Source organism: Monodon monoceros, unplaced genomic scaffold, assembly GCF_005190385.1.
Source record: "Monodon monoceros isolate NGI ecotype Baffin Bay Population unplaced genomic scaffold, NGI_Narwhal_1 Super_Scaffold_2, whole genome shotgun sequence".
NCBI lineage: Eukaryota > Metazoa > Chordata > Mammalia > Artiodactyla > Monodontidae > Monodon > Monodon monoceros.
The window spans coordinates 63,814,154-63,838,972 of record NW_021703776.1 but is presented as its reverse complement, the minus strand read 5'-3'; the positions used below and the strand labels follow the sequence as shown (position 1 = coordinate 63,838,972).

At 34.4% G+C, this 24,819-nt stretch overlaps 1 protein-coding gene across 3 annotated transcripts in view; it reads right to left on the bottom strand.

Moving 5' to 3' along the window:
* Window positions 1-386: 386 nt before the first annotated feature.
* The window catches only part of SEPTIN7 (septin 7), a 102,805-nt gene continuing 78,372 nt past the window's right edge, over window positions 387-24,819 (bottom strand). For all 3 annotated transcript variants that reach the window (XM_029233162.1, XM_029233161.1, XM_029233164.1), the window contains 6 exons: window positions 24,370-24,466; window positions 22,895-22,946; window positions 18,190-18,315; window positions 6,471-6,606; window positions 2,447-2,586; window positions 387-1,438 (listed from right to left, as the gene is read on the bottom strand). In XM_029233162.1, the coding sequence (XP_029088995.1) occupies window positions 1,399-1,438; window positions 2,447-2,586; window positions 6,471-6,606; window positions 18,190-18,315; window positions 22,895-22,946; window positions 24,370-24,466 (591 nt within the window). In that variant the 3' untranslated portion in view covers window positions 387-1,398. The remainder of the gene's footprint in view (window positions 1,439-2,446; window positions 2,587-6,470; window positions 6,607-18,189; window positions 18,316-22,894; window positions 22,947-24,369; window positions 24,467-24,819) is intronic.

Here is a 24,819-nt window from a genome sequence, read left to right as displayed (position 1 = left end):
AACTGTGTTGCATTAATTATACTTAAAATATCATAAAGCATTTTGTTAAAATCTATATCATTTGACCTTATAGTGAAAAGAAATTATACCACCCTCCTTCCAGTTAAAAAATTTCAGTCCAAGGACTTGTGAGTTCATCTGGGGAGTTGAAATTCATTCTCAGAGAAATAACGTGTTAATAGGAGACAGAAATGAGTAGAGAGATACTATACCCCGTTAGTTAGTTAGAAAATCAGGACGTATGCATTCTAAATGAAACAAACATACAAGAGAAAAGATAAGAGTTACAATCATGGAGGAGGCAAATTGAAGCTGAAAAGCTTCTTTCCAAACACACTGTACACTCTTGTATATCAACTGTAGAATATTTAAGACCCCACGCTCAGTTACATCACAACATTGTTTATTATGTGAATTTTTTACAATACAAACAAAAAAATACAGAAATGCAATATATGAATACAGCTAAATGCAGAATGGTGACTTTTTTTTCTTTTCAATAGGCCATGATTCCCATTTCTAGTAAAATAAAGAGACTGCACATAGGTAGAAATAGGTTGGTTGTTAGCTTCACAATTTTGCCTAGAAATGATCTATAAATGCATTTTTTCCCCCGCTACTTACCACAAAGTGTAAAAGGGAATTAAAGTTTCCTTGTTGGTTCCTACCATATGAAAGATGCTATATTCTATTTTAGCAGGGCCAATATATGGAAAATACCTAAATTAAATGTTATTACAAAAATGAAGCAGTAATGAGATTCTGGCTAAAGAGGGCACTAAATGAGAATAATATATATTTAAAGAATCCAAAACAAACAAACAAAAAAAGAGGTTGTTATAAAAAAGCTCTAGGTGCATTGTAAGCATATAGGTTTTTTTTTCCATGTGTATTTTTAAACAATGGAAGTGTCAAAAAATAGGGTCAACTGTGTTAGACTAAATTACATTATTGTATATGTTGCACTGAATGGAACCTTTGTATTATAATTATCATAAAGAAGCATAGTTTGCATCATATTATGGCAATTTATCCTCAATGAAAACCTTCCAGAGTCCTTTTATTTTGGAATATCCTGTAAACAATCAAACTACCAGAACATGATTGTACAACAGTAAAATGTTTTCTTGCATTAAATTGAAGACATCTGTTTAATAAAAAAAGAAAACATAGGAAAGGTACTTAGAGCTGTTAGTTTCTAAGTACACAACACCCTAGACAATTAAAGGCATCTTAATCTCCGTCAAGAACAAAAAATAATAATAATAATTTTTGTCATGCTGTTAAATCCATCATTAAGGATAAAACCGGTGCAAATTGGTCAAACGGATCCAACAAACACTGATGTCCAAGCTGGCATGTTGGCAACTAATATGTAACTGGTGGTCAAAAGAGGGTTTAAAAGATCTTCCCTTTCTTCTTGTTCTTTTCCAAGGTTCTAAATGATTAAAGGAAAATAATCAAAATGAGTGACCACTTTATAAACACAGATAACATATGGTAGCAATAGCTAAACCAACTACAACTGTGTTGGATTTTCAAACACTACGATTTCATTTAAAAATTAGAAGATTTAAAGTTAACACTAAGGACAATACTAGTCTACAATATTATTTTCTTGGACAAATATTTGACAAAATTCCAAGACAAACAGTAAAAAAACATGACAAAAACCCATTTTTAATATACAAGCACAATTTTTCCTAAATGAAACAGTGCAAATCAAAAAAGATCAACTGACATCAACCAGAGTATCCTTTTCTCCTACTGCCATTTGCATTCTGAAATGCTTCGCTTTTACAAATATATTTTCTTCTTCCTTGGGGAAAAAGTTAATAAAAGGATAGTGTTGAAAATCTTGAAAATGTTTAGCAGTGAGCGTAAAGTGCAGAATCCTTATAAGGATACAACTTTTCAGTTTTAAATGGGACTAATGAGGAAAAGAAGAAAACCAAAGTACAAATACTACTGATTTTTGTGTAAATTAAGAGTAACTAATTAGCTGCATTAGGAATTAGATATCCAAAATTTTATCTTAATGAAATAATTCAACACAATTAAGACATACCTCTAAATGTATAAAAGATCTTTGTAGCAGTGTTCTCTATGTTTGCCAAAAATTAAATACAACCATTATGTCCAACATTTGATGGGAAAAGGTGAGCAACTGATTATGGTGAATCAACTGAAGAGAATGTTATGAAGCTACTAAATTATGAAGATTGTTAAGTCATGGAAAATGTTTACAGTGAAAAAAATATTGTTATGACAGACTGCATCCATCTATATAAAATAAAAGATTCATCCATGAAAATTATCTGTGCTTGGGATTTATGATAATGGATGATGTCTTTTTAAATGTTATTTTAATGTTTTTCAAATAAATAGGAAAATAATTCTTTAAAATATTAATACACACATTTCTTGGGAATCTGATATTAGATACCTTGAAGAGTTCTGTTGCTCTAAAATACGTTGTTGGGCTTCCCAATTTGCTTTCTCATCTTCAAACTGACGACGTTTTTCCTCTAATTCTTTGTGCTGTGCTTCCAGATTCTTTTTCATTTGCTCATGGCGCCGTTGGAGCTAATTCAGAGCACAATATATAAAATAAAACTGTTTGAGAAATCAGGAGCAGAAGTACATTTCATCCAAGCATCCTAATGAGCATTCAGTTCTTATGCTATAAATTCAAAGTATCACCTGGTTTCAGCACTGTCTAAAATTTTAGCACTAAAATTCCTCTGCCTATAGGACTTACCACCCAAAAGGCCAGTGATCAAAGAGAGTAATCTTGGTAAACAGGGAAAAAAAGAGTACAATAAGCTACAGTGTGTAGCACTTTATAATGGGCATACCCTATCTTATCATCTCATTTTTCCTTACTCACAAAACATGTAGGAAGCTGGGCAGGGAAGACACCACTGCTCCCACTTCATAGATTACCAAACAGTTGCAGAGTTTATGTCACTTGCCCAAAGTCATTAGCCAAAAAGTGGCAGAACCAGGATTTGAACCTGTCTTGTAATTCCAAGTTCAGAAAGCTGAGACAAGTGAAATGAAAGCAAATAGATGAGGATCTAAGAGTTACAAGATCACAGGATAAGGTCCCCGATTCTTAAAAAGCAGTGTTTCTCACATATCAGTCTTCGTACAAATCACCTGAACGCTTGTTAAAAATATATAATCCTGGGGGCTTCCCTGGTGGCGCAGTGGTTGAGAGTCCGCCTGCCGATGCAGGGGACACGGGTTCGTGCCCCGGTCCGGGAAGATCCTACATGCCGCGGAGCGGCTGGGCCCGTGAGCCACGGCCACTGAGCCTGCGCATCCGGAGCCTGCGCTCCGCGATGGGAGAGGCCACAACAGTGAGAGGCCCGCGTACCACAAAAAAAAAAAAATCCAGGAGCTGAGTCTTTATAAATTGGATTATTTAAAAAAAAAATTAATGCTATAAAGAATGCTGGCTGAAAGATGGGGAACACTCACGCAAAGTAACTGCAGAAACAAAGAGCTTATCTAATAGTTCATTAAATAATTCATTTAGGTGCTAGTTAATCCATTTCTGAGGAAAACAGTCATAGAAAAAAAAACTACAATGAATAACTAAGAACTATTAATATTAAAAACTTTCAGATGTCCAGGAACGATGTTTTATTAAAGACTGTTATTACACCAATCAATTATCATCTTGAATTTGGATTGTGATTTCGCCTACAACTTGTTTTCTTAATTACTTTGTAAACCCACAAAAAGTGACTTCATATTCATTCCCATTCCAAATTATTTCACGCAGTTCTTACAAAACAAAACCATCTAAAATATATTTAAGCAAACATGAATCAAATTTGAGGTAACATCTTCCTGATGACAGCAAACAAGTTACTAAGAAAATGTCAGAAAATAGGAACACAGGAAAATGCCTTTGGTTATTTAAAAAAAAAAAAATGCAAGGGAATTATATACACACAATTCAGAATAGTCACCTCTGAAAAGGAGAGAGAGGGATACAATAAGGGAGAGACACAAAGGGGCCTCAAATGAACTGATGATGCCTTATTTTTTTAAGCTGGACCACAGGTTCACCAGTGCTCATCATTCTTTACCTGTACATTTCTGTCACATATACATATCTTTGTGTTAACTGCATGTAGGTTAAAAGTACAGGTCACAATCCCTCACTTCCTAGAAACCCTTGGGGTTAGATGTGTTTCACAGTTCAGAATTTTTCAGATTTCAGAAAGCCAATACTACTTAGAAAGGTCTATATACTCTATTTACAAAACAACTCCTGGGCTGTCTAAGGTAGCACCTATAACCAAACACATTACTATTTTTTGCAGTGAAGTATATAAATATTCACATCAAGTGGGATAAAACTATTAGTTCTATGTCTGGTTTTGCAGTTTTCTGAAATTGTGGATACGTGATTGTGGACTTGTCTACTGATTAAGAACAAAGTTAAGTGTATTCAAATAATGGCTTACAGCTATGCAGCACAGACCAAGTTAATTTATCTTTCCTCTCATGTAAAAAAGGGAAATGGACAATAATATCCATCCTGAAGGGCTGTGGTATGAATTAAATGACATAATCCATGAAAGATGCTTAATACTGTGCCTGATACACTGTGCTGCTGGATATTAGCAACTGTGCCCCGAACAAATATTTCTAGCACTTGAGAAAAAACAGTATTAAACAACGTTAAATAGGTTTCTTCACCTATATATTTACATACTTATATGGCTTACTGAATTAGGAGAAACATGGTCAAGATCTCTTTACAGGTCCTTTTAATGTTAATAAAGATTCTATCCTTCAAAGAGCAGTTAAGTTTCGCAAAACTCTGTTTTCACCATTCACAGTAATCGTAAAAACTCTCAAAGGGTTCTATAACTACAGTTTTATAATTGTTTGTTTATAACATTTACTCTTAGGAGCAGGCCCTAAAATATGTCTATACCAAATGTAAATTCAACTCCTAGATTTTCATCATAATCTAAGTGTGAAGATAATGCAGACTCTTGATTACTCCTGTTTTTATTCACCTTCTGATACGGATATTCCAGATTATTTATTAATTAGTGAAGGGGTAGAGACTTGGATGGATAGATTTAATAAAAAGCTAATTAATAAAAAAGACTAAACTTAATCTCCTAAATGTCGTCTTAATAACAGATGCCAGGGATGCTAGTTCTGCAGTGCTTGGTAGTCTTAGACCAGGAGGAGCTATTCTGTATCCCCACTGAATTAAGCATATGATAAATACAACAACAGCGAAAGTTTTTTTTAATAAGAGATTACATGAAAAGCCCAGTGATTTAAGAGAAATCTAATGTGGAATAAAAACATTTCCTCAAAATTACTGAATACTTTACTCCATGCATTCCTTCTACTCAATGGATCAGAGTATTTTTGGTTATGTATTTAGTCAAAGAAGGTTTATGTATTTTATGCAGTAATTCATTACAAAAGCAAAGAGACCAACTGTAAGGATCTAACAGACTAGATCGGAGTCTCCTTTTAATATATTTAAACACAAATATTATTATATTAGTGGAGTCACATATAAACACAGGGATCTCACTGAATTTTATCGTTAAAAGTAATTTTAGAAGTATTTCATATTAATGTCATCCCATATATTTAAAAGTAATTTTCAGCACAATGATAATAAATCTGTGCTGAGAAATTATACTGAAATTGTTGATTTATTTTGTGTTTACCTAGAGTTTCTTCTACTGCTCTTGGACATCAAGCCAACTACTTACTGTATAGATGCTTGTGTTAGTGTGGGTTTTTGCCTCCATCTTTTATTTCTTATCACTTATTGAAGGATATGTCTTCATGATCTTTTTGATTAATAGAAACTAAATATATGCCTCAACATCTAGAGAGATTCCAAGGTAGTATATCAGCTTGCTGGAATGCTTTGTCACTACCCTACCTGATTTTTGTTAACAGTGGGAATTACGTTGACACTATATTACAAATAAGGCCCAACTCATTTATAAAAATCACATTTCTTCATTTTTTCCTCTGTCTGTAATTTACCCTGGCATGCCTATAGTTTAACTAAGGTTCTTTCTTTTTCATTCGTATGCAAATAAGTCTGGTCTATTATTATTACCCTTACACTAGTTTTTATTCTTACATCCACCTAAAACTCTGATCTTTACTTTTCTTATATTGACTAGATGGAATGGCTTATAATTTCATTTCTTATAACTTGTTAATTATAGCTAATAAAATTTATTTTAAGTATTCTATGTCTTCCTACCAAGTATACTTGTATTCAAATACATATTAAAATATATATTATTGTAAACATAGTGCTTGCTTTTATTTTTCCATTTTATTGTTAGCATATTATATTTGAAAAAATCTAGAGAAAAGTTATCTATGAATTTTATTAAAGGTATTTGTTAAAGGAATATTGTGCCTATAAAAGGTGAAAATATTAGGTTGATTACCTCAGCTTCAGAGTCCTTCAGTTTTTGAACTTTTTCTTTGACCTTCATCTCAAACACCTGCTCCATCTCCATCTCCATCTTCTTCATCTTAGCTACATGCTCCCTTCTTTCTTCTTCCATTTGTGCAAGAGGGCTCCTGTGAACATTAAAGATAATCATTAAATGTCTAAAACTGAAAAGTGTAATACAAAACTCTGAAACAGTGATGAAAACAAATGAGCTGCTGTGTGCCATTACTAAATTCTCTGCTGTTTTTTGAAAACAAGTTTCAAAATAATTTTTCAATTATTCTGACACCACCTTAAATGACATGGAACACAGATTTGAAGTTTTATATATGAACATGTTAAAAATTCTTTAGAAACTTTTAAAATTTATAAATATTTACAATTTAGAACTTCCTTCCATGAAGTTTCATAGTTAACTTGAAAATCTCTAGTGAATAATTATTATGAAAATAGATCTACCAAAGGCAACTATTGGCAGAACGTTTCTCTAAACCTAATGCATATCAAATCTAAAGATAACACATAAAATAAACTGTAGAAGGAAAATGGAAAGGACACATTCCCTAAATACATTCTTAGAAAGGAAAACTAGAAGAAAATTACTTAATTTTGTATTTTAAACAAAATTTTAATGTGAAAAAAGGTACTGAGTTAATGAAGTCAATACATGTAGAATATTTTTAGTTCTATAATTTTCCAAGTGTTATAATCTCTCCTTTTAGACGACTACTGACATCACAATAATTCAAACCTATTTTGGTTACTGAATTGATATGCTAGAAAAAACTACCAGGCAATACCTAGAACACTCTTCGTTTAGGCAAGCAGAGTATTTCTAGGCCACTTAATGTAATTTTAATGCTCTTGAAAAATTCATTCCACCTATGTCAAATATTTTAGTGTCTTAAGTTTTAAAGATGGTCAGTGATCACACACACATGAGAGAGAGAGAGAGAGAGAGAAGCAGCAAATGAATATCTTTACATTTCTGAAATGCCAAACAATAGACACAAGCACAGTTAAATAAAAGTAGTTCCCTCTATTGACATTAAACTCCACAGGCTCAAATCTCTGCACAATTTTGTTCAAAATTTTCATGTTGAAAAATACCACAAATGAGCTTTATGGGAAGGCTATAGTATATTTACAGACACAAGAGAATAACCAAGTATCAGTAACCTATTACAGCCCCAGGGAGGAAACAAAAGTGGGCTCTGTGGCTTTCACGATCTCTAAAAACAATTCAATACACTGGGACAACTTAAAAGAGGCAGGCCCTTTTCTGACTTTATTGATAAAACATGTTTATTTTGCCTCCACAAAAACTGGCTTTGACCATTTAATTGTACATATTAAATTGGCGAACTTTATCTCAATAAAGTGGTTAAAAAGTTAAATCATGGCTTAAAAACAAAGTCAGGCTTTGTATTTCATTTATAACTTCAAGGCTAGTCACTTTAATCCTGATTTGACACACTTGATTATGGTGACTTCTCTCCTTACAAGGCTGAGTATTTTGACCATTACAACACTATTCGACCCTCTCAAGGAGGAGGACAAGAGAGCAAGATGGAAAATATTAAACGAGCAACAGGACAGAAAGAACACTGGCTACTGATTTTTCTTAGCAAAAAGGAAGGACAAAGATGTGATGTACTGTTGTGACCAAAAGGATTTGGTTTTGCAGTTAGTGTAAGTTAGAACAAAATGCTACTTAACTAAAGGATATTCCTTCACCAAAAGAAAACTTACAAACCTTCAGTATGTCTTAACAATTAAACAATTAATCAGAAGTTCTGAAAATGAAAATAAACCAAACATTAACTTAGAAGAAGAATCAATATTCAAAAAGTGAGGTAAACTGAAATAAATTTTAAAGCATAAATATCATTATTTCATTAAAAGCCGATAAGGCCCTTCATATTAATATATTTCTCATCTTTATGGCAGGTGTTTTTAATATAGGGGCCTCAGATCTCTTGGGCAGACTGTCAATGAATGCCCTGAAATGACATACCAAATAAATGTGTGTTTGTGTTGTGTATTCATGCAAGCATTTTTCCAGTGAGACGGTTCAAAGCTTTTGCTTGATTTCTGTAAAACTCACTTCTGCCACTCCCCAAAACATTTTTAGGCTCTAGAAAAAAAAATACTCATAACGATTTTTTAATTGGCAGTCTTAAATAACTGAAACTGTATGTTTAAGCAACTTAGATTATCCAACAATACTGCTGCAATTTGAAAACAAATAAATATATTGTAAAAAATTATAAAAAACTAGAATTTAAAAAAATAAATTAGAATTCACACAGAATTGAGATTTTAAATATATACTCTTACTTATAATAACCTATCTATAAAATGCTCATTTAATTTCATCCTTGGGAGGAATAAGGCAATCCATATAAATGTAAAGAATTTGCAGTATAATTTGCACATGAAAAGGCTACCACCTTACCAAGAGTAAACACTGTCATCTAGATTATTATTTAAATAACTCTTGGGGGAAAATAGAAGACTGCAGAGAAACATGCTATGATGTTTTGAAATTTGCTTTTAAATTCAAATTTTAAATATTAAAAATCTTCACATACTAAAACTGCTTATGTCTTCAGAAAAACAACCACTTACATGCCTTCAACTGTGTCATATCTAGAAGAACAAAAAATACAGAGACTTAGCACACTTAAAGTAAATGACACTAAAAGCAGCAACTAAAGGCAAATCCACAGATTTCACAATAAAAGTATGTGCCCTAAAACAAAAGTTTATGGCCAAATTTGTTGAAGCTAGTTAATTTCTTTTCCAAATTCTGTTAGTAATCCCTATACCAAATCATTATGAAAATAAATAGGCTGTGCAATTATCTTCTGACAGCCTGCTCAAATTTCTAAACTTATTTAAATATGTATACTTTCAAAGAAATTAGCAATATTTCACATTTGAGATACTTTAAGCTTTTCAGCCTTGTAAAACTACTTGACCCCTTAACCAAATGAAGTGATATTACAGTATTATAAGAAAATGGTTACATGTATCTAAAATGAATTTTTGGAAGCCTCTCACCAGTCAAAATGATGTTTCAAATCTAATTTTTAAATTAATTAGCACCCCAATTCTAGTCATTTTTATTAAAGTGATATTTAGAAAACTGTAACACAAAATTGTGCTTATAATGTAGAAAATGCAGGAAAAAGGATCACTTTTTAAAAGATTAATTTTATTTATTTTTTATACAGCAGTTTCTTATTAGTTATCTATTTTATACATATTAGTGTATATATGTCAATCCCAACCTCCCAATTTATCCCACCACCACCACCAGCCCGCCACTTTCCCCCTCTGGTGTCCATACGTTTGTTCTCTACATCTGTGTGTCTATTTCTGCCCTGCAAACCGGTTCATCTGTACCATTTTTCTAGGTTCCACACATATGCGTTAATATACGGTATTTGTTTTTCTCTTTCTGACTTAATTCACCCTGTATGACAGTCTCTAGATCCATCCACGTCTCAACAAATGACCCAATTTCATTCCTTTTTATGGCTGAGTAATATTCCATTGTATATTTATTTGTACCACATCTTCTTTATCCATTGGTCTGTCAATGGGAATTTAGGTTGTTTCCATGACCTGGCTACTGTAAACTGTGCTGCAATGAACTGGGGTGCATGTGTCTTTTTGAATTATGGTTTTCTCTGGGTATATGCCCAGTAGTGGGATTGCTGGGTCATATGGTAATTTTACTTTTAGTTTTTTAAGGAACCTCCATACTGTTCTCCATAGTGACTGTATCAATTTACATTCCCAACAACAGTGCAAGAGGGTTCCCTTTTCTCCGCACCCTCTCCAGCATTTGTTGTTTGTAGATTTTCTGATGATGCCCATTCTAATTGGTGTGAGGTGATACCTCACTGTAGTTTTGATTTGCATTTCTCTAATTAGTGATTTTGAGCAGCTTTTCCTATGCTTCTTGGCCATCTGTATGTCTACTTTGGAGAAATGTCTATTTAGGTCTTCTGCCCATTTTTGGATTGGGTTTTTTTTTTATATTGAGCTGCATGAGCTGTTTATATATTTTGGAAATTAATCCTTTGTCCGTTGATTCGTTTGCAAATATTTTCTCCCATTCTGAGGGCTGTCTTTTTGTCTTGTTTGTAGTTTCCTTTGCTTTGCAAAAATTTTATTACGTCTCATTTGTTTATTTTTGTTTTTATTTCCATTAATCTAGGAGGTGGATCAAAAAAGATCTTTATGTCAAAGAGTGTTCTTCCTATGTTTTCCTCTAAGAGATTTATAGTGTTCCGTCTTACCTTTAGGTCTCGAATCCATTTTATTATTGTGTATGGTGTTAGGGAGTGTTCTCATTTCATTCTTTTACATGTAGCTGTCCAGTTTTCCCAGCACCACTTATTGAAGAGACTGTCTTTTCTCCATTGTATATCCTTGCCTCCTTTGTCATAGATTAGTTGACCATAGGTGCGTGGGTTCATCTCTGGGCTTTCTATCTTGTTCCATTGATCTATATTTCTGCTTTTGTGCCAGCACCATATTGTCTTGATTACTGTAGCTTTGTAGTATAGTCTGAAGTCAGGGAGTCTGACTCCTCCAGCTCTGTTTTTTTCCCTCAAGATTGCTGTGGCTATTCGGGATCTTTTGTGTCTCCATACAAATTTTAAGATTTTTTGTTCTAGGTCTGTAAAAAATGCCATTGGTAATTTGATAGGGATTGCACTGAATCTGTAGATTGCTTTGGGTAGTATAGTCATCTTCACAATATTGATTCTTCCAATCTAAGAACATGGTATATCTCTCCATCTGTTTGTGTCATCTTTGACCTCTTTCATCAGTGTTTTATAGTTTTCTGAGTACAGGTCTTTCACCACCTTTTGTAGGTTTATTCCTAGGTATTTTATTCTTTTTGTTGCAATGGTGAATGGGGTTGTTTCCTTAATTTCTCTTTCTGATCTTTCGTTGTTAGTGTATAGGAATGCAAGAGATTTCTGTGTGTTAATTTTGTATCCTGCAACTTTACCAAATTCATTGATTAGCTCTAGTAGTTTTCTGGTGGCATCTTTACAATTCTCTATGTATAGTATCATGTCATCTGCAAACAGTGACAGTTTTACTTCTTCTTTTCCAATTTGTATTTCTTTTTCTTCTCTGATTTCCGTGGCTAGGACTTCCAAAACTACGTTGAATAACAGTGGCGAGAGTGGACATCCTTGTCTTATTCCTGATCTTAGAGAAAATGCTTTCAGTTTTTTACTATTGAGAATGATGTTTGCTGTGGGTTTGTCGTATATGGCCTTTATTATGTTGAGGTAGGTTCCCTCTCTGCCCACTTTCTGGAGAGTTTTTATCATAAATGGGTGTTGAATTTTGTCAAAGGCTTTTTCTGCCTCTATTGAGATGATCATATGGCTTTTCTTCTTCAGTTTGTTAATATGGTATATCACACTGATTGATTTGTGTATATTGAAGAATCCTTGCATCCCTGGGATAAATCCCACTTGATCATGGTGTATGATCCTAGAAAAAGGATCACTTTTTGTCATCACATTTCAAATGAAAGTTTTTTTATTAGGTGACTAGAAACACCATTTAAATTATATCATTACCTGCCTGCTTTTTAATGAAAACTCTTCTTCACACACGTAGATAAGCTAAAGCTTATAAACTTAAACTTGTCAGAGAAATTTAAAGCAACTCAGTCAAAAAAAATGAAAAGACCTGGTAAAAAAAATTTTTTAAAAAGGCTACAATATAACCTGAACAGCACATTAACCCCCCAAAGATACAACTTAGCTCCTTTCAGGGATCTATTCAAGGGGTGACAGTTCCTGAAAGCCACCAGATGACTTACCCTTTTCATGTGACCAACAACAGAATCACAGCAAGGACCACACTTAAGGCTGACCCAGTAAGGCCCTACTGTGGCTGTCTTACATGACCCACATTTTGAGTGTAATGGAAAGACAACCACATTTAATTTAAATTATGTGTGGTCTTTTCTGAAGAACTCATTAAGCAAATACATTTACATATTTTTGCTTCAGTGGTATGGTAGGTCACTATGCATACAGACATGTAGCAATTTTCATACAAAATTTTCCAAAGGAATTTCACTTAAAATAAGAATTTCAAAGAGCAACAAAAATTTCCAAACATTCTGGGAAACAACAGTTACCAGCATTTTATTTTGCCAAGTGAGAGTGTTAAAAATAAATGTAAATAAAACAACACTATCATTATATTTTCATGAAAGGACACATGAACAAGAGTAAAAGATATAACTGAATAAATTACTTTTTTTTTTGGAAAAACTTGGGACAAATTTCAGAAAATTGTCTTTATATCTCTTTATATCAATGAAAACTTTGTCATGTACCAAAAGAGTTCTGAGGATTAGCCTTTAGAAACCTGTATTTTCAGTCATTTATAGGAATTCAGTTATCCAGAGTTTTCCCAAGACTACAGATGGAGAAGGCTGTAGAAAACTAAAATAAAATTAACATATGGGAAAGAGGTAACTCCAACCTGACCACCTCAATAAAGCAGGACAGATATAGAAATAAAGTGAGTCACAAGTTTTCTGGCTTCTCGGGGCACATAAAAGTTATGTTTACACTACACTGTAGTCTATTACATGTGCAGCAGCATTATGTCTTAGAAAACAATGTATATACCTTAATTGAAAAATATGTTATTGCTGAAGAATGCTAACCGTCATCTGAGCCTTTAGTGAGTCACAGGAGGAACATCAAAGATCACTGATTACAGATGAACATAACAAATATAATAATAATAAAGTTTAAAACAGCGGTCCCCAACCTTTTCGGCACCAGGGACCAGTTTTGTGGAAGACAATTTTTCCACAGACTTGGTGGGGGGCGGTGGGGGGGGTGTTCAGGTGGTAATGCAAGCAATGGGGAGCGATGGGGAGCAGCAGATGAAGCTTCGCTTGCCCGCCACTCACCTCCTGCTGTGCGGCCCGGTTCCTAACAGGCCATGGACCGATACCAGTCCGCGGCCCAGGGGTTGGGGAACCCTGGTTTAAAACCTTGTGAGAATTACCAATGTTAACACAGAGACATGAAGAAAGCAAATGCCGGTGGGAAAATGGCGAAGACAGATTTGCTTGATGCAGTATGCCACAAACCTTCAATTTGTAAAAAACACATTATCTGCGAAGTGTAATAAAGCAAAGTGCAATAAAACAAGGTATGCCTGTAAAAGATGTAAGGAAGACCATGAAGGAAGAAGCAAGTAAAACTTTAAAAAAGCATGTTGAACAAAAAAGGATACCTCTCCCCTTATTGGGGATTACTTTAAGAGATCTGCAATCCTGACATGGTTAATTCTCCACTTTCCTTTACAACCTTGTTGAGTCTCTTTTAATTTGGAACCTGACCTCCCTTTCTGTTACTTCTAACCATCCTCCAGCCTCCGGACAGGGGTGGGCAAGATATACTCTCCCTGAGGAAAACAGATGACTTGATATTTTCTTTGCCAGACACAAGTGATACCTGAACATCTGCTAAGAATAGAGCTCACTTTTCCAGACTCCAGCCTTGAGACAAACCAGTATTTGATAAGACAAGCTCAGCTATGTTTCAGGTTTTAACCATATAATCAAAATCTTGGGTTTTGTCCCCAGCTTTACTGAGATATAATTGACATATAATATTGTCTCAGTTTAAGGTATACAATGTGATGTCGAGGACCGCTAACATAAACAGAAAGGCACATTTTGGAACATATAAACCAAATACCAAATATTTTTATTTTTAACCCATGGTTCAGTACACTCTACAGTCCACCCAAAACTGGCTCCGAAAATTAAATATAAGAAAATTAATCTACTTTATGCTTAACATTAAAAAAAATTAACTTACATTCTAAAACCAAGTGTAATTAGCACTCTGTGGAGTGTACACTGCCAGACAAAGGTTAATGTAACTATAAATTTTAAATAGATGTATATCTGTATGTGTATGTATATGTCTATATATTGTATAAGAACAATTAAAAAACACAGGTCCATCAGCAATCAGATGAATAAATGACCTTATTCGCAAGTTTCTTTCTCAAATTCCCTGCAGATGCTGTTTAGAGACCATACGAAGTAATAAAGTGATAAAATGACCACTTTTTTTTTTTAAAGGACCAAAGTTCAGTGGTCTTCAAACTGAGGTCTCTATTTATATGAAGAGACTTACTTGAGTCTGTGCAGTTTTAAGAGAATCAATTTCCAGATCCTCAACTTCCATACAAAATTTTGCCTAAAGTGATCTGCCTGAAAATTTCCAAGTTAACAGACAGTCCATTTCTCACATTACAGAAGAAAGACCTACTTCTTACCTATCCCTTACTAAGGTACACTGTAACTGAAGGTATGAAAACCTCCAGGTGACAAGAGAGAAGTCTCTTTCAATGATTAATCAAACACTATAACATAAACCTGTAAGAGGGCATGGTGTGGTGTCAGGTGTTAGAAACATGGTATTTGGGTCCCTGTCAGGATGCTCTGAATTAAGATATATAGCAAAGGGAGGTGGCTGGAGAACTGGCAATTTCTCTTTAATGACTCTACCTTTTCCACTCTGAGCTCCCTGAAACCTCAATCTCTCCGTACCACCATTATCAAAGGATGCATTGCTAGGGAGAAAAAAGTCCCATGGGAGCAATACAAATAGAACATCAATAAGAAGCCCAGACTCACATTTGCTTACTTTACATATTTAAGTATTAGCCATTCTTTTCAGTTATCTGTGGATGGGTTCATAGCTATAAAGAAAGGCACCTTACATTGGCTAAAGCACCATAAATTGCTGGTACTGATTTTTTTTTTCCCAAAAATTCAACTGGAATGAACAGCTAACATTTTCAAGACAATACTAGATAGAATCAAAGGATAAAAATTCCAAGTGACTTCTTTCAGGTTCAGTATGTATCATTCAATAAAGTAGTAAAAACCTAATTTAACAAATCATATATCAATACCTGTTCTAATTACAACCATTCCCCAGTTGGTTCAATCTTCAAAAATATTTATTTTTCTATTACTTAAAGTAAAATTAAATAATATACTAACTCCTGGGGCAATCTGCTTTTTAGCAGTACAAACTTTTTTATTATTTTCATAGGCAAAGTTTAGACATGATTCATCTCATTAAGAAATACACTTCCAATAGAATCCTACTTTTCATGTTTTCACCTGGGTTATAGTTTAACTCAAGTAATCCACACTAGAATTCTGTATATGCAGAAGAATTTTAACACTATTTTTCTCTGAATTACCTTACCTGCATCCAACAGTAAAAAATATCCCAATAGCACTATTTTAAAAGCCTTAAATTCAAACTATGGAAAAAAACATCCTTATTTCTAGCACATTAACAAATGTTTAAAAGAAAAAAATCGAACATTAAGTGCATACACTTAATGTATGCATTTAATGAAAGATATGTACTGACAATACATTTCGCTTTAACATATTACAAAATTACCAGTGGCTTTAATTGTGTATGTTTTTCTTTTAAACAGTTAAAAAGTCCATAAACTAGTGAAATGCATTTAAAATGGATTCAATTTTATGAACAATATTCACTATGATGGATCTTTATATTTCTGTGCTAAATAAGAGTTGCTTGATACAAATTCTGCAAAAAAGAAATAGATTAAAAACGTTGCCTTTTTTCATGCACTGAACCTTACCTCAAGTAGAATCTTGTATTTTAAATATTAAAAAACATCAATTTTTAAAATAGCAGTAGTAAATTCCTAGAAGTCAGTGTTTTGCAAAGCATGCGTTTGTTACTAATCACCTATATCGAAACCATCAAGGGTTAAAAAAAAAGGACAGGGGTGGTGGATTCCCTGGCGGTCCAGTGGTTAGGACTCCACACTTCCACTGCAGGGGGCATGGGTTCGATCCCTGGCTGGGGAACTAAGATCCCACGTGCTGTGCGGCACAGCCAAAAAAAACCCCTCAAAAACAAAAAATCATCTAGGGTGCTCATTAAAAATACAAACTCTCAGGCCCATCCCACATCTCTTGAATCAGAATCTCTTGATAATGACTGAGTCTAGAAATTTACCTTTTTACCAATTACTCTTGGACTTCCCTGGTGGCACAGTGGTTAAGAATCTGCCTGCCAACGCAGGGGACTCAGGTTCAAGCCCTCGTTCGGGAAGATCTCACATGCCGCGGAGCAACTAAGCCCGTGCACCACAACTACTCAGCCTGAGCTCTACAGCCCGTGCGCCACAACTACTGAGCCTGCGCTCTAGAGCCCATGCACCACAACTACTGAGCCTGCACTAGAGAGCCCATGCTCCACAATGAGAAGCCCACGCACTGCAACGAAGAGCAGCCCCCACTCTCTGCAACTAGAGAAAGTCAGAGTGCAGCAACGAAGACCCAACGCAGCCAAAAATAAATTAATTAATTAAAATTTTAAAGTAAAAGCAATTGCTCTCCGGAGATCTCTAAAGCCAAAAATCTAGAAACTGATCAATAAATTTCCTCAAATAAGCACGCTAATAATAGTGTAAGAAGAAATTCAAAATTAAGAAAGAGATTAGGGGCTACAACCCAAACATCATGAAGAAAATAAACACAGAGTTAGGTCCAAGATCAGTTTTAAAAGAGAACTGCTTGTGACTCTGCCAATGATTATTAATGCTTTGTGCACTTTCTTATGGAATTTAGGGCCACTGTGGAGACATAACTAAAAAAGCAAAAAGGAACATTTTTCTCTTCCATTATAAGGAATGCTGACCACTATAACACAGTATTGCTACTTTGAGAACTTGCTTCCCTTATTATTTATTATGCAGATGATCCTTCAGGATTATCCTCTAATAATAGCAATACATAACACCTGGCTAAAAATGTACATACGTTGTTAAAATGGTTTTCATAATACTTACGGTCTTCAACAACCCCAAATAAAGGAAAAACAGGGAACAGACATGGTTACCAAGTCTATACCAGCTAACTCACCAGCCTCCTCACACATCTCTTTTCCCTACACCATCATAAAACCACATCTTGAAGATACTAGCTCGGGTGGGTGAAGCTATACACTCAGGAGTCACTCACACCACTCTACCAACCAACAGAAGAAATCCAAACTCCAGCTAATTTACTCCCTGGAAATACACAATAGCAATAGAAAAGGTAACCAAGACTACAATAATTAAACGTTCCTTTGGTTTGGTCCTGTCCCTTATTTCTATATAATCTTCTAGTAAACACTCTGCTTCCAAAATGGTTTATTTTAAAAAGACATAATAAAAGGTAGAAGCTCTATGTTTAGTCTCTTTAAAGAGACTATGGGATATTTATCTTAAAGAGTAAAATGGGTTTAAGGGTTACTTGGTAGAAACTGTTCTCTTCCCTTAAAAAAAAAAATGCTGAAGGAGCTATTTGATTTCTAGTTGGGGATCTATTAAATGTGTTATGTAGGTTATTAAGATGATGGCAAAGACCAGAAGAGAATGCATGGCTCTTTCACTTAAGGAACAAGGTTATAAAACTACACTTCCTCCAACAAACAAAGCTTGACAATATAAATTTGACTGTTGTACCTAAAGAACTTTATCCCAATTTTCTATTGAGTAGCCAAGAGGAATTTGATGAAACAATATGATTATTTACTACATAAACAATACCTTTTCTGGAGGAAACAATGTATACTTACTTAGTAAGCTGCCCTTTATTCTTGTTATTATCAACTCCATTGTAAGTCACAGCTGCCAGTTTTCTGCTCCGGTAGTTCTCATAGTGTACATTATTAGTGACATCTTTCAAGTCCTGCATGTGTGTTCTGTCATAAATAAATGACACATCAAGAGTTTGCTTCTATTAAGAAAGCTTTGGTGTAAATTCAAAATTTTAGTAAAACAAAAATTTCAGACTTAAAATGAGCAAAAGACTATTCTTAAGGGAGATGGCATCCATCTGTCTTCATTCACATGTAAGGCAGAGTAAGACACAATGAGCTAACTTGACACCAATGGAAAATTAGGTTCCAGATGAAAGTTTAGGAGCATAAATCCTCTCAAAGCAGTTACTAAAGAATGACATTTCTAGAGAAGAGTATTTACCTTTTTAGTATATATTTTATTTTACTAGAGAAGGAAAAGTAGATTAGCTCCTACTAAAGTTCACAAAGCAAAAGAAATTGCTTTCCTTTTAGCAATATTATTAATATTTGAGTTTTTATTCAGGTAATACATAGGGACACTTTAGATCACATATCAAGTTGGATGCAAACTGGGGAATTTTAATTTTGAGTAAATTTCTGTTTAATCAAATTGTCCATTAAATGTGGTATTTTGGTTAAATGAATGTCTGCTCATAGCATATCTATCATACATAAAATCAATCCATAGGAGACAACTATACAATACATGAGACAATTTCATCATTCCTTAATGTTTCAAGATGCTACAAGACTCCCTGAGCTGCTCTACGGTATCCTTTACCAATGCAGCAGTGTTTTTGGATATACGTGGTGTGGGAGTATTCTGTATCATTTGATCTTCCCTTTTCTCATCATTCATTCCTGTAGCTGCAATCCCCCATCTTTCATCTCCACCACTTTACCAAAATTCCCTTATGGGAGACAAACATAAAGGTGTTACTCTGTATTTATTCTTCCTGATATCCAGGAAACAGTTACTACTACTTTCCCTTTTGTAAACAGAATGTGATGTTCAATTACTCTGATTCACCTAGTATTGGACATTTCCATGCAGTTTTCTGATAGTTTAACTCCTCCTATTTCTAAGACTGTGTTTTCCACAAGCCTCATCTCCCTTTATGCTCTGTCCCTTGATGAATATATCCTCTCTATGGCCACTAGAGTTACACCTAAAGCTCTATCCTTCTGTACTTCAGTCAAGTCAGACAGTTCCTTACTCCTAGCATATCCAATGACTGGGACTGAATAGTTCATGTTAATTTGTCACTGACTCTCAAACTTCAGAATTCTACTGCTTTGGAAGCTCTCTTTGCAGTCTCGAAGTCAAACCACTCTAACCCAGGACAACTTTCTCCTTGGCGGTCAGTCATTTTTTTGGTACCAATATATGTTATAGGTGACACCACATAACGTTTTCAACTATACTGTAAACACTCCCTTTTACAAAAAACATGCCATCACCTTTTGTACTCTTGCCACAGATAGCACATAATGGGCCCTTTAAAAAGAACTGATTTGAAGCTGAGTTATAATAAACACTGTTGACTTTCTAAAATTACTGTTATCAGTTTCTCTAAGCAGAGAATAATAACTGTGCCAATATGAAACAATCTTCTTGTAATTTTTAAATATTATCTCATCAATGAATCACTGAAAAATAACTAAAGGACCTGAGGTAAAGTACTTTAGCAGCTGAAATACAAGATGTATAAAATAAAAATAAGGTGGACTTATTAACTAGTTGTTAAACTATTTTTGTTAATGTCATCAAATTTTAGATAGTGAAATATTTTTCCCTTTTACTAAAATAGCTTTCTTTATGATTACCTGGTTCTGGTATTTTTCAGGATATAGAAATCTCTATTTCCACTTACTTAAATATTTTACTTTATCCTTTTAAAAATCAACCCGTTCCTCCACTCTGAAAATAATTAGTAATATAGTTTTCTCCACAGTTTCCGGAATTTATTTATCTTTTCCATTTCTTATTGCTGATAACAAAGCACTCTCTTCTCTCCTTTTGTTTTCCTTCTCTATTTGATTTCTGCACTGTCCACTGCCACACCCTGAAACTTATTTTTATCAAGTTTTCCTCTTTCCATTGTCTTCCTTGGTTTGCCTGCAACAGCTAGTTCTCTTAATTAGTAAAGTGACACAGCTTTGAACTTGAGTGTTTCTTAGAAGCAACCACTACTCCTAAATTTAACCTGCAGGATTTCAATTACTTGGAACTTACAGACATATGGAACACTGGCATTGATATTTCCTTCATGTATTTATTAAATATCCACTAGGTGCCTTTATCATAAAGACATGAGCTACATAATATATACATCTTTCTCATCTCTCCTCCGAACTTAAAAGGAAAAGCAATAAAGTAAAATATTCCTAAGCTTACCATTTTCAAAGCATACTTATCAAGGATGTTTTACACGTCTCAAAGACTATAAATGAAAAATTGTGTTAAGAAGCCAAATGAACATCTAGCATAAGTGAACATTTATGCCTTAGGAAAGAAAAACAAGTGTGCTAAAACAAATTTAACAAATAAATGAATTTTTTATTAAGCAAATTTGCCTAATCATCTCCCTCAAGGAGCTGAAGCCAATATCTTCATCCTACTTGTTAAAAATGTTAAGTAGGACCACTCCCAATCCCACAAATAAACATTTAATGACTGTATTTATCCTAATCCATCTTAAGGCATCTATTTCCATGAATCTCTTCCTATCTGACCCACTCCATGATAACATACCACTTACCACTTACTCTGAGTTTCTTTAATACATCTAAGCAACCTCATCACAGCACACATCTACTTATATATTACATAATTTTAGAATTTTTTATATTTTCATACATATGTATGATTGTCCTGTTGCTTTCCTGTACTAAATCTTCCTGCAGGAATGGTCCTTCCTGCTTATAATGCTTCCATACTAGTGAGTCCCACTCACCAGATGTCACTGTGTACCTTCAAATGTTCAAAGTCTAGCTTCTGACTCAGTAACTAGCCTTTTTGTCTATAGTATTTTAGGTATATAGGCAATTATTGATTGCATATTTAAAAAACACATAAGATGGGCTTCCCTGGTGGCGCAGTGGTTGAGGGTCCGCCTGCCGATGCAGGGAACACGGGTTCATGCCCTGGTCCAGGAGGATCCCACATGCCGTGGAGCGGCTGGGCCCATGAGCCATGGCAGCTGAGCCTGCACATCCGGAGCCCGTGCTCCGCAGCAGGAGAGGCCACAACAGTGAGAGGCCCGCAAAAAAAAAAACCAAAAAACAAAACAAAAAACACATAAGACAAACTTATAGAATATCATTGTCTCAGGCACTAGGCAAGTAGCACAGATTTAAAATTGAAGAAAATAAAATCAGAGGGAATACTGGCAATTAACACTTATGAAACATTCCTTACATATATAATAAGAGATTATTAGTTCTTCTGAAGTCACATCTTAAAAATGGAAGTGAAAGGAAAGAGTTCGTAACAGAACCTGAAGTGTTGTATTCTCAAAATCAAGAGATGACCACCCTTTCATATGCATTTGCTCTTCTCCCACTGTGTGAGGCATGGCAACCCCAATGGCTGAATTAACTCCGTCATCCACTTTCTACCAAAACACCCCGTCATGAGGTCTTTTGAGAAAAACCAATTACATGGCAATCTCTTTGACTTCAAAATTCACTTTCATCTCTTGTATATTTCTTGAGGTAGCAGTTTGACTCATATTTTCCCCCACTTTTAAGAATGATCTTATTCTTGTTCCATGATTTCCAATTATCAATATGCATGTTACTACTTCAACATAGCTCAAGAGATTCCTGTGTTTTGGGAAAGTGAATAGTATGAAAATGAAGAGACACCAACTTAAGATGACCATCTAAAACTGGAGGTTGAAGAGAATAGTACATAGTGAGGGTCTGGAGAAGCAAGCAAGATGAGAGAGGAGAGAAGTAGCAAAAGGGTATGAAATGGCATGAGAAAGGAATTTATCTCAGCATGAAAACACTGAGGTTCATTTTGATCCCCTTTCTGTTCCTTGCCCACTAATGTCTCTGGTTCTTTTCAACTTTTTCTTCAGGATTTCCCTCTCTGCTACTGATTTTCCAATTCAGGTCCTGGTCCTCTAATCAGAAAAACCTCAACGTCCTGTTCTCACATGCTTTCCTTCTCTTTCATCAGGTGCACAAGGTACAATTTAGGAGTAATGTTTTCCCTCCTGGGAGGAAGATCAGTTTTGTTCACAGTGTTCCAGTAACAAAAACGCTCCACTCACCAGCTACCAAGCTATGTATTTTTAAATACTCAAAGTCAAGTTTTTGACCCAAAACTTAGCCCTCCCTTCCACAGTTTCCACATTAAAGAAGAGCAAAAGCCTTTTCCTTTCCACTTTCCATACCTCTTTCAGTATTAAACCTTAACACAAAGTATAATGATCAAGAGACCCATTTTCCTATATATCCCTAGCCACACAGCCTATTTTGTATTTTTGCTCTTGACTTCAAAACCTTGGCAAAATAACCCAAGTTGTCTCTATGCAGTGCTTACTGCAGTGCTTACTTCAGGGCTAGAACGAAGATACCACTTTAAATTAGCTAAATTTATACAAGACAAAAAGTTAAATCTGTCTTACTCTAATTTTATTTAGGGGAAGAAAAAATTTATGTTATTTTCATCATTACTCACACTTACCTTATCAACATATTTCTTAGAATTGTAAAATCACAATGTTCACCATTTTCAACTATAAAAAAAAAAATAGGTCACATACATTATTTCCACTAAACCCAGTCTTTTCAGAGGAAACTGGGTGTTAACAACAATGAGAGAATATGCAAAATAGCTTAGATCAATTTTTCATTAAGATTTAACACTGTAACATAGTACTTAATTTAAGGGCACATCAGACGACTGTGCTATATTACTTTATTGTAGTTTAATCCTCAATGATAAAATATAAACCTAACAAATGAGCTCTCCAAAAGCAAACAATTTTGACATTTTGAAAGAGGACATCATATATTTCTCTTTATTGGTTGAAAATGTATTTATTCCATAATAAAATGCATTTTAAAAGTTCAGTGTTGGGGATGAGCAGGGGATCACTTTAGAAAAACTTCCCTGAGGTAACTAAAATGAAAACTTGAGCCAAGAACATTAAGGTTCTTTATTTTTTAAAAACGTATCACTAAAAGAACACTCTTTGGTGGGGGAGGTACCTAAAACTAAAGATACAAAGCAATTTCTTCTGTGCGTATTTCTAAGGGCTGTACTAGTTCTAAAGCCTCAGCTCAGCAACTGAAGGTTACACGGCGATGACAGAGCTGGGAATGAGCACAGTATCACTGGTCGGGAAAGTCATTGATAATGACTAACTTGGAAAATATTCTAAAAATTACAGAATTTTTCAAAGTAATACCAACAAAGAGAACAATCATGACTCAAATCTTGATTCCAAGTTACTATAATACAGAAGATTAAATATTAGTAAAACCAGTATAATAAACACAAATTTGGGGAAACATGTCTATTGCCAAGAAGGCCTTGTTGAGAACTGATGCTATAACTAAGATTTTATTGTTGTTTAACACTCCTTAAAAAATTAGTAGAGGATCTCTTAATAATGAAATCTTTTTGCTCTAAAGATGTAATGCCAAAAAAGGTGACTTCTGTCCTGAGGAAAAGAAACTGTGAATGTTTTAATTGAGCTTCTGACAGTTCTCATTCTTGAGGGTCCCAGACCCATCTGAGACTCAGATAAAAGTGACAGGCCTTTTCCAAAATTGTTCTCAATTTCAGAAGGTTTATTAGATCCCTTGGAAGCAATCTTTGGTCCCCACGTAAAGAACTCCTGCATTGTAAGAGTTTTCAAACAAAAAAACAGGAATAGACTTAATGGTGAGGCAGAGGTGGGAGGGTGGGTACTGACAAGTGGCTTCTAAAGTACTACACCGTTAAGATTTAACACGTACTTGCCTGACTTAGTAGGACACAAGGTCTGAGAAACTTGAGGAAATGAGACTCAATGAAACTGAATTCAGAACTATCTTTGAAAATCTAGACTGTATCAATGCAGTATGCATATCATACTACTTACTATAAATACAAATATTTTTAATCACATTTGTGAGATCTTATAGAAAGCCATTCACTGAAGAAAACCTTACCTTCAGCAACACCCCAAGGATACTGCCTTCCTCTGACCCTTTTGCCATTAACTTCAATGATAGTATTACTACCTACCACAGCAAGAGGTAAACGGTCCTATAAAACAAAGTACTCTTGTTCAAATATATCTCTGTAGTCCTCACAAATTCAAGAATAAAGAAGTTACATTACTCAACAGATAAGCAAAAACAATTATTACCCCGACAGTTTCTGCATTCATTTTTATAGGCCATTCAATTACTATTTAGTAAAATGCCATTATATGGTATTGTCACCAATGTAAACAATAAATAAAATATTTTCACTGAAAATTTAAGAATACTAAGGCATATGCTGATCAAATTATTTGTTAAAACATCATTCCAAAAAGAAGCTGCCCCATATTGGAAAAATTAAAAAGGATAAAAAATATATTAGCAGTTAGAGGAAAAAAATGAGGCTTGTGGCTA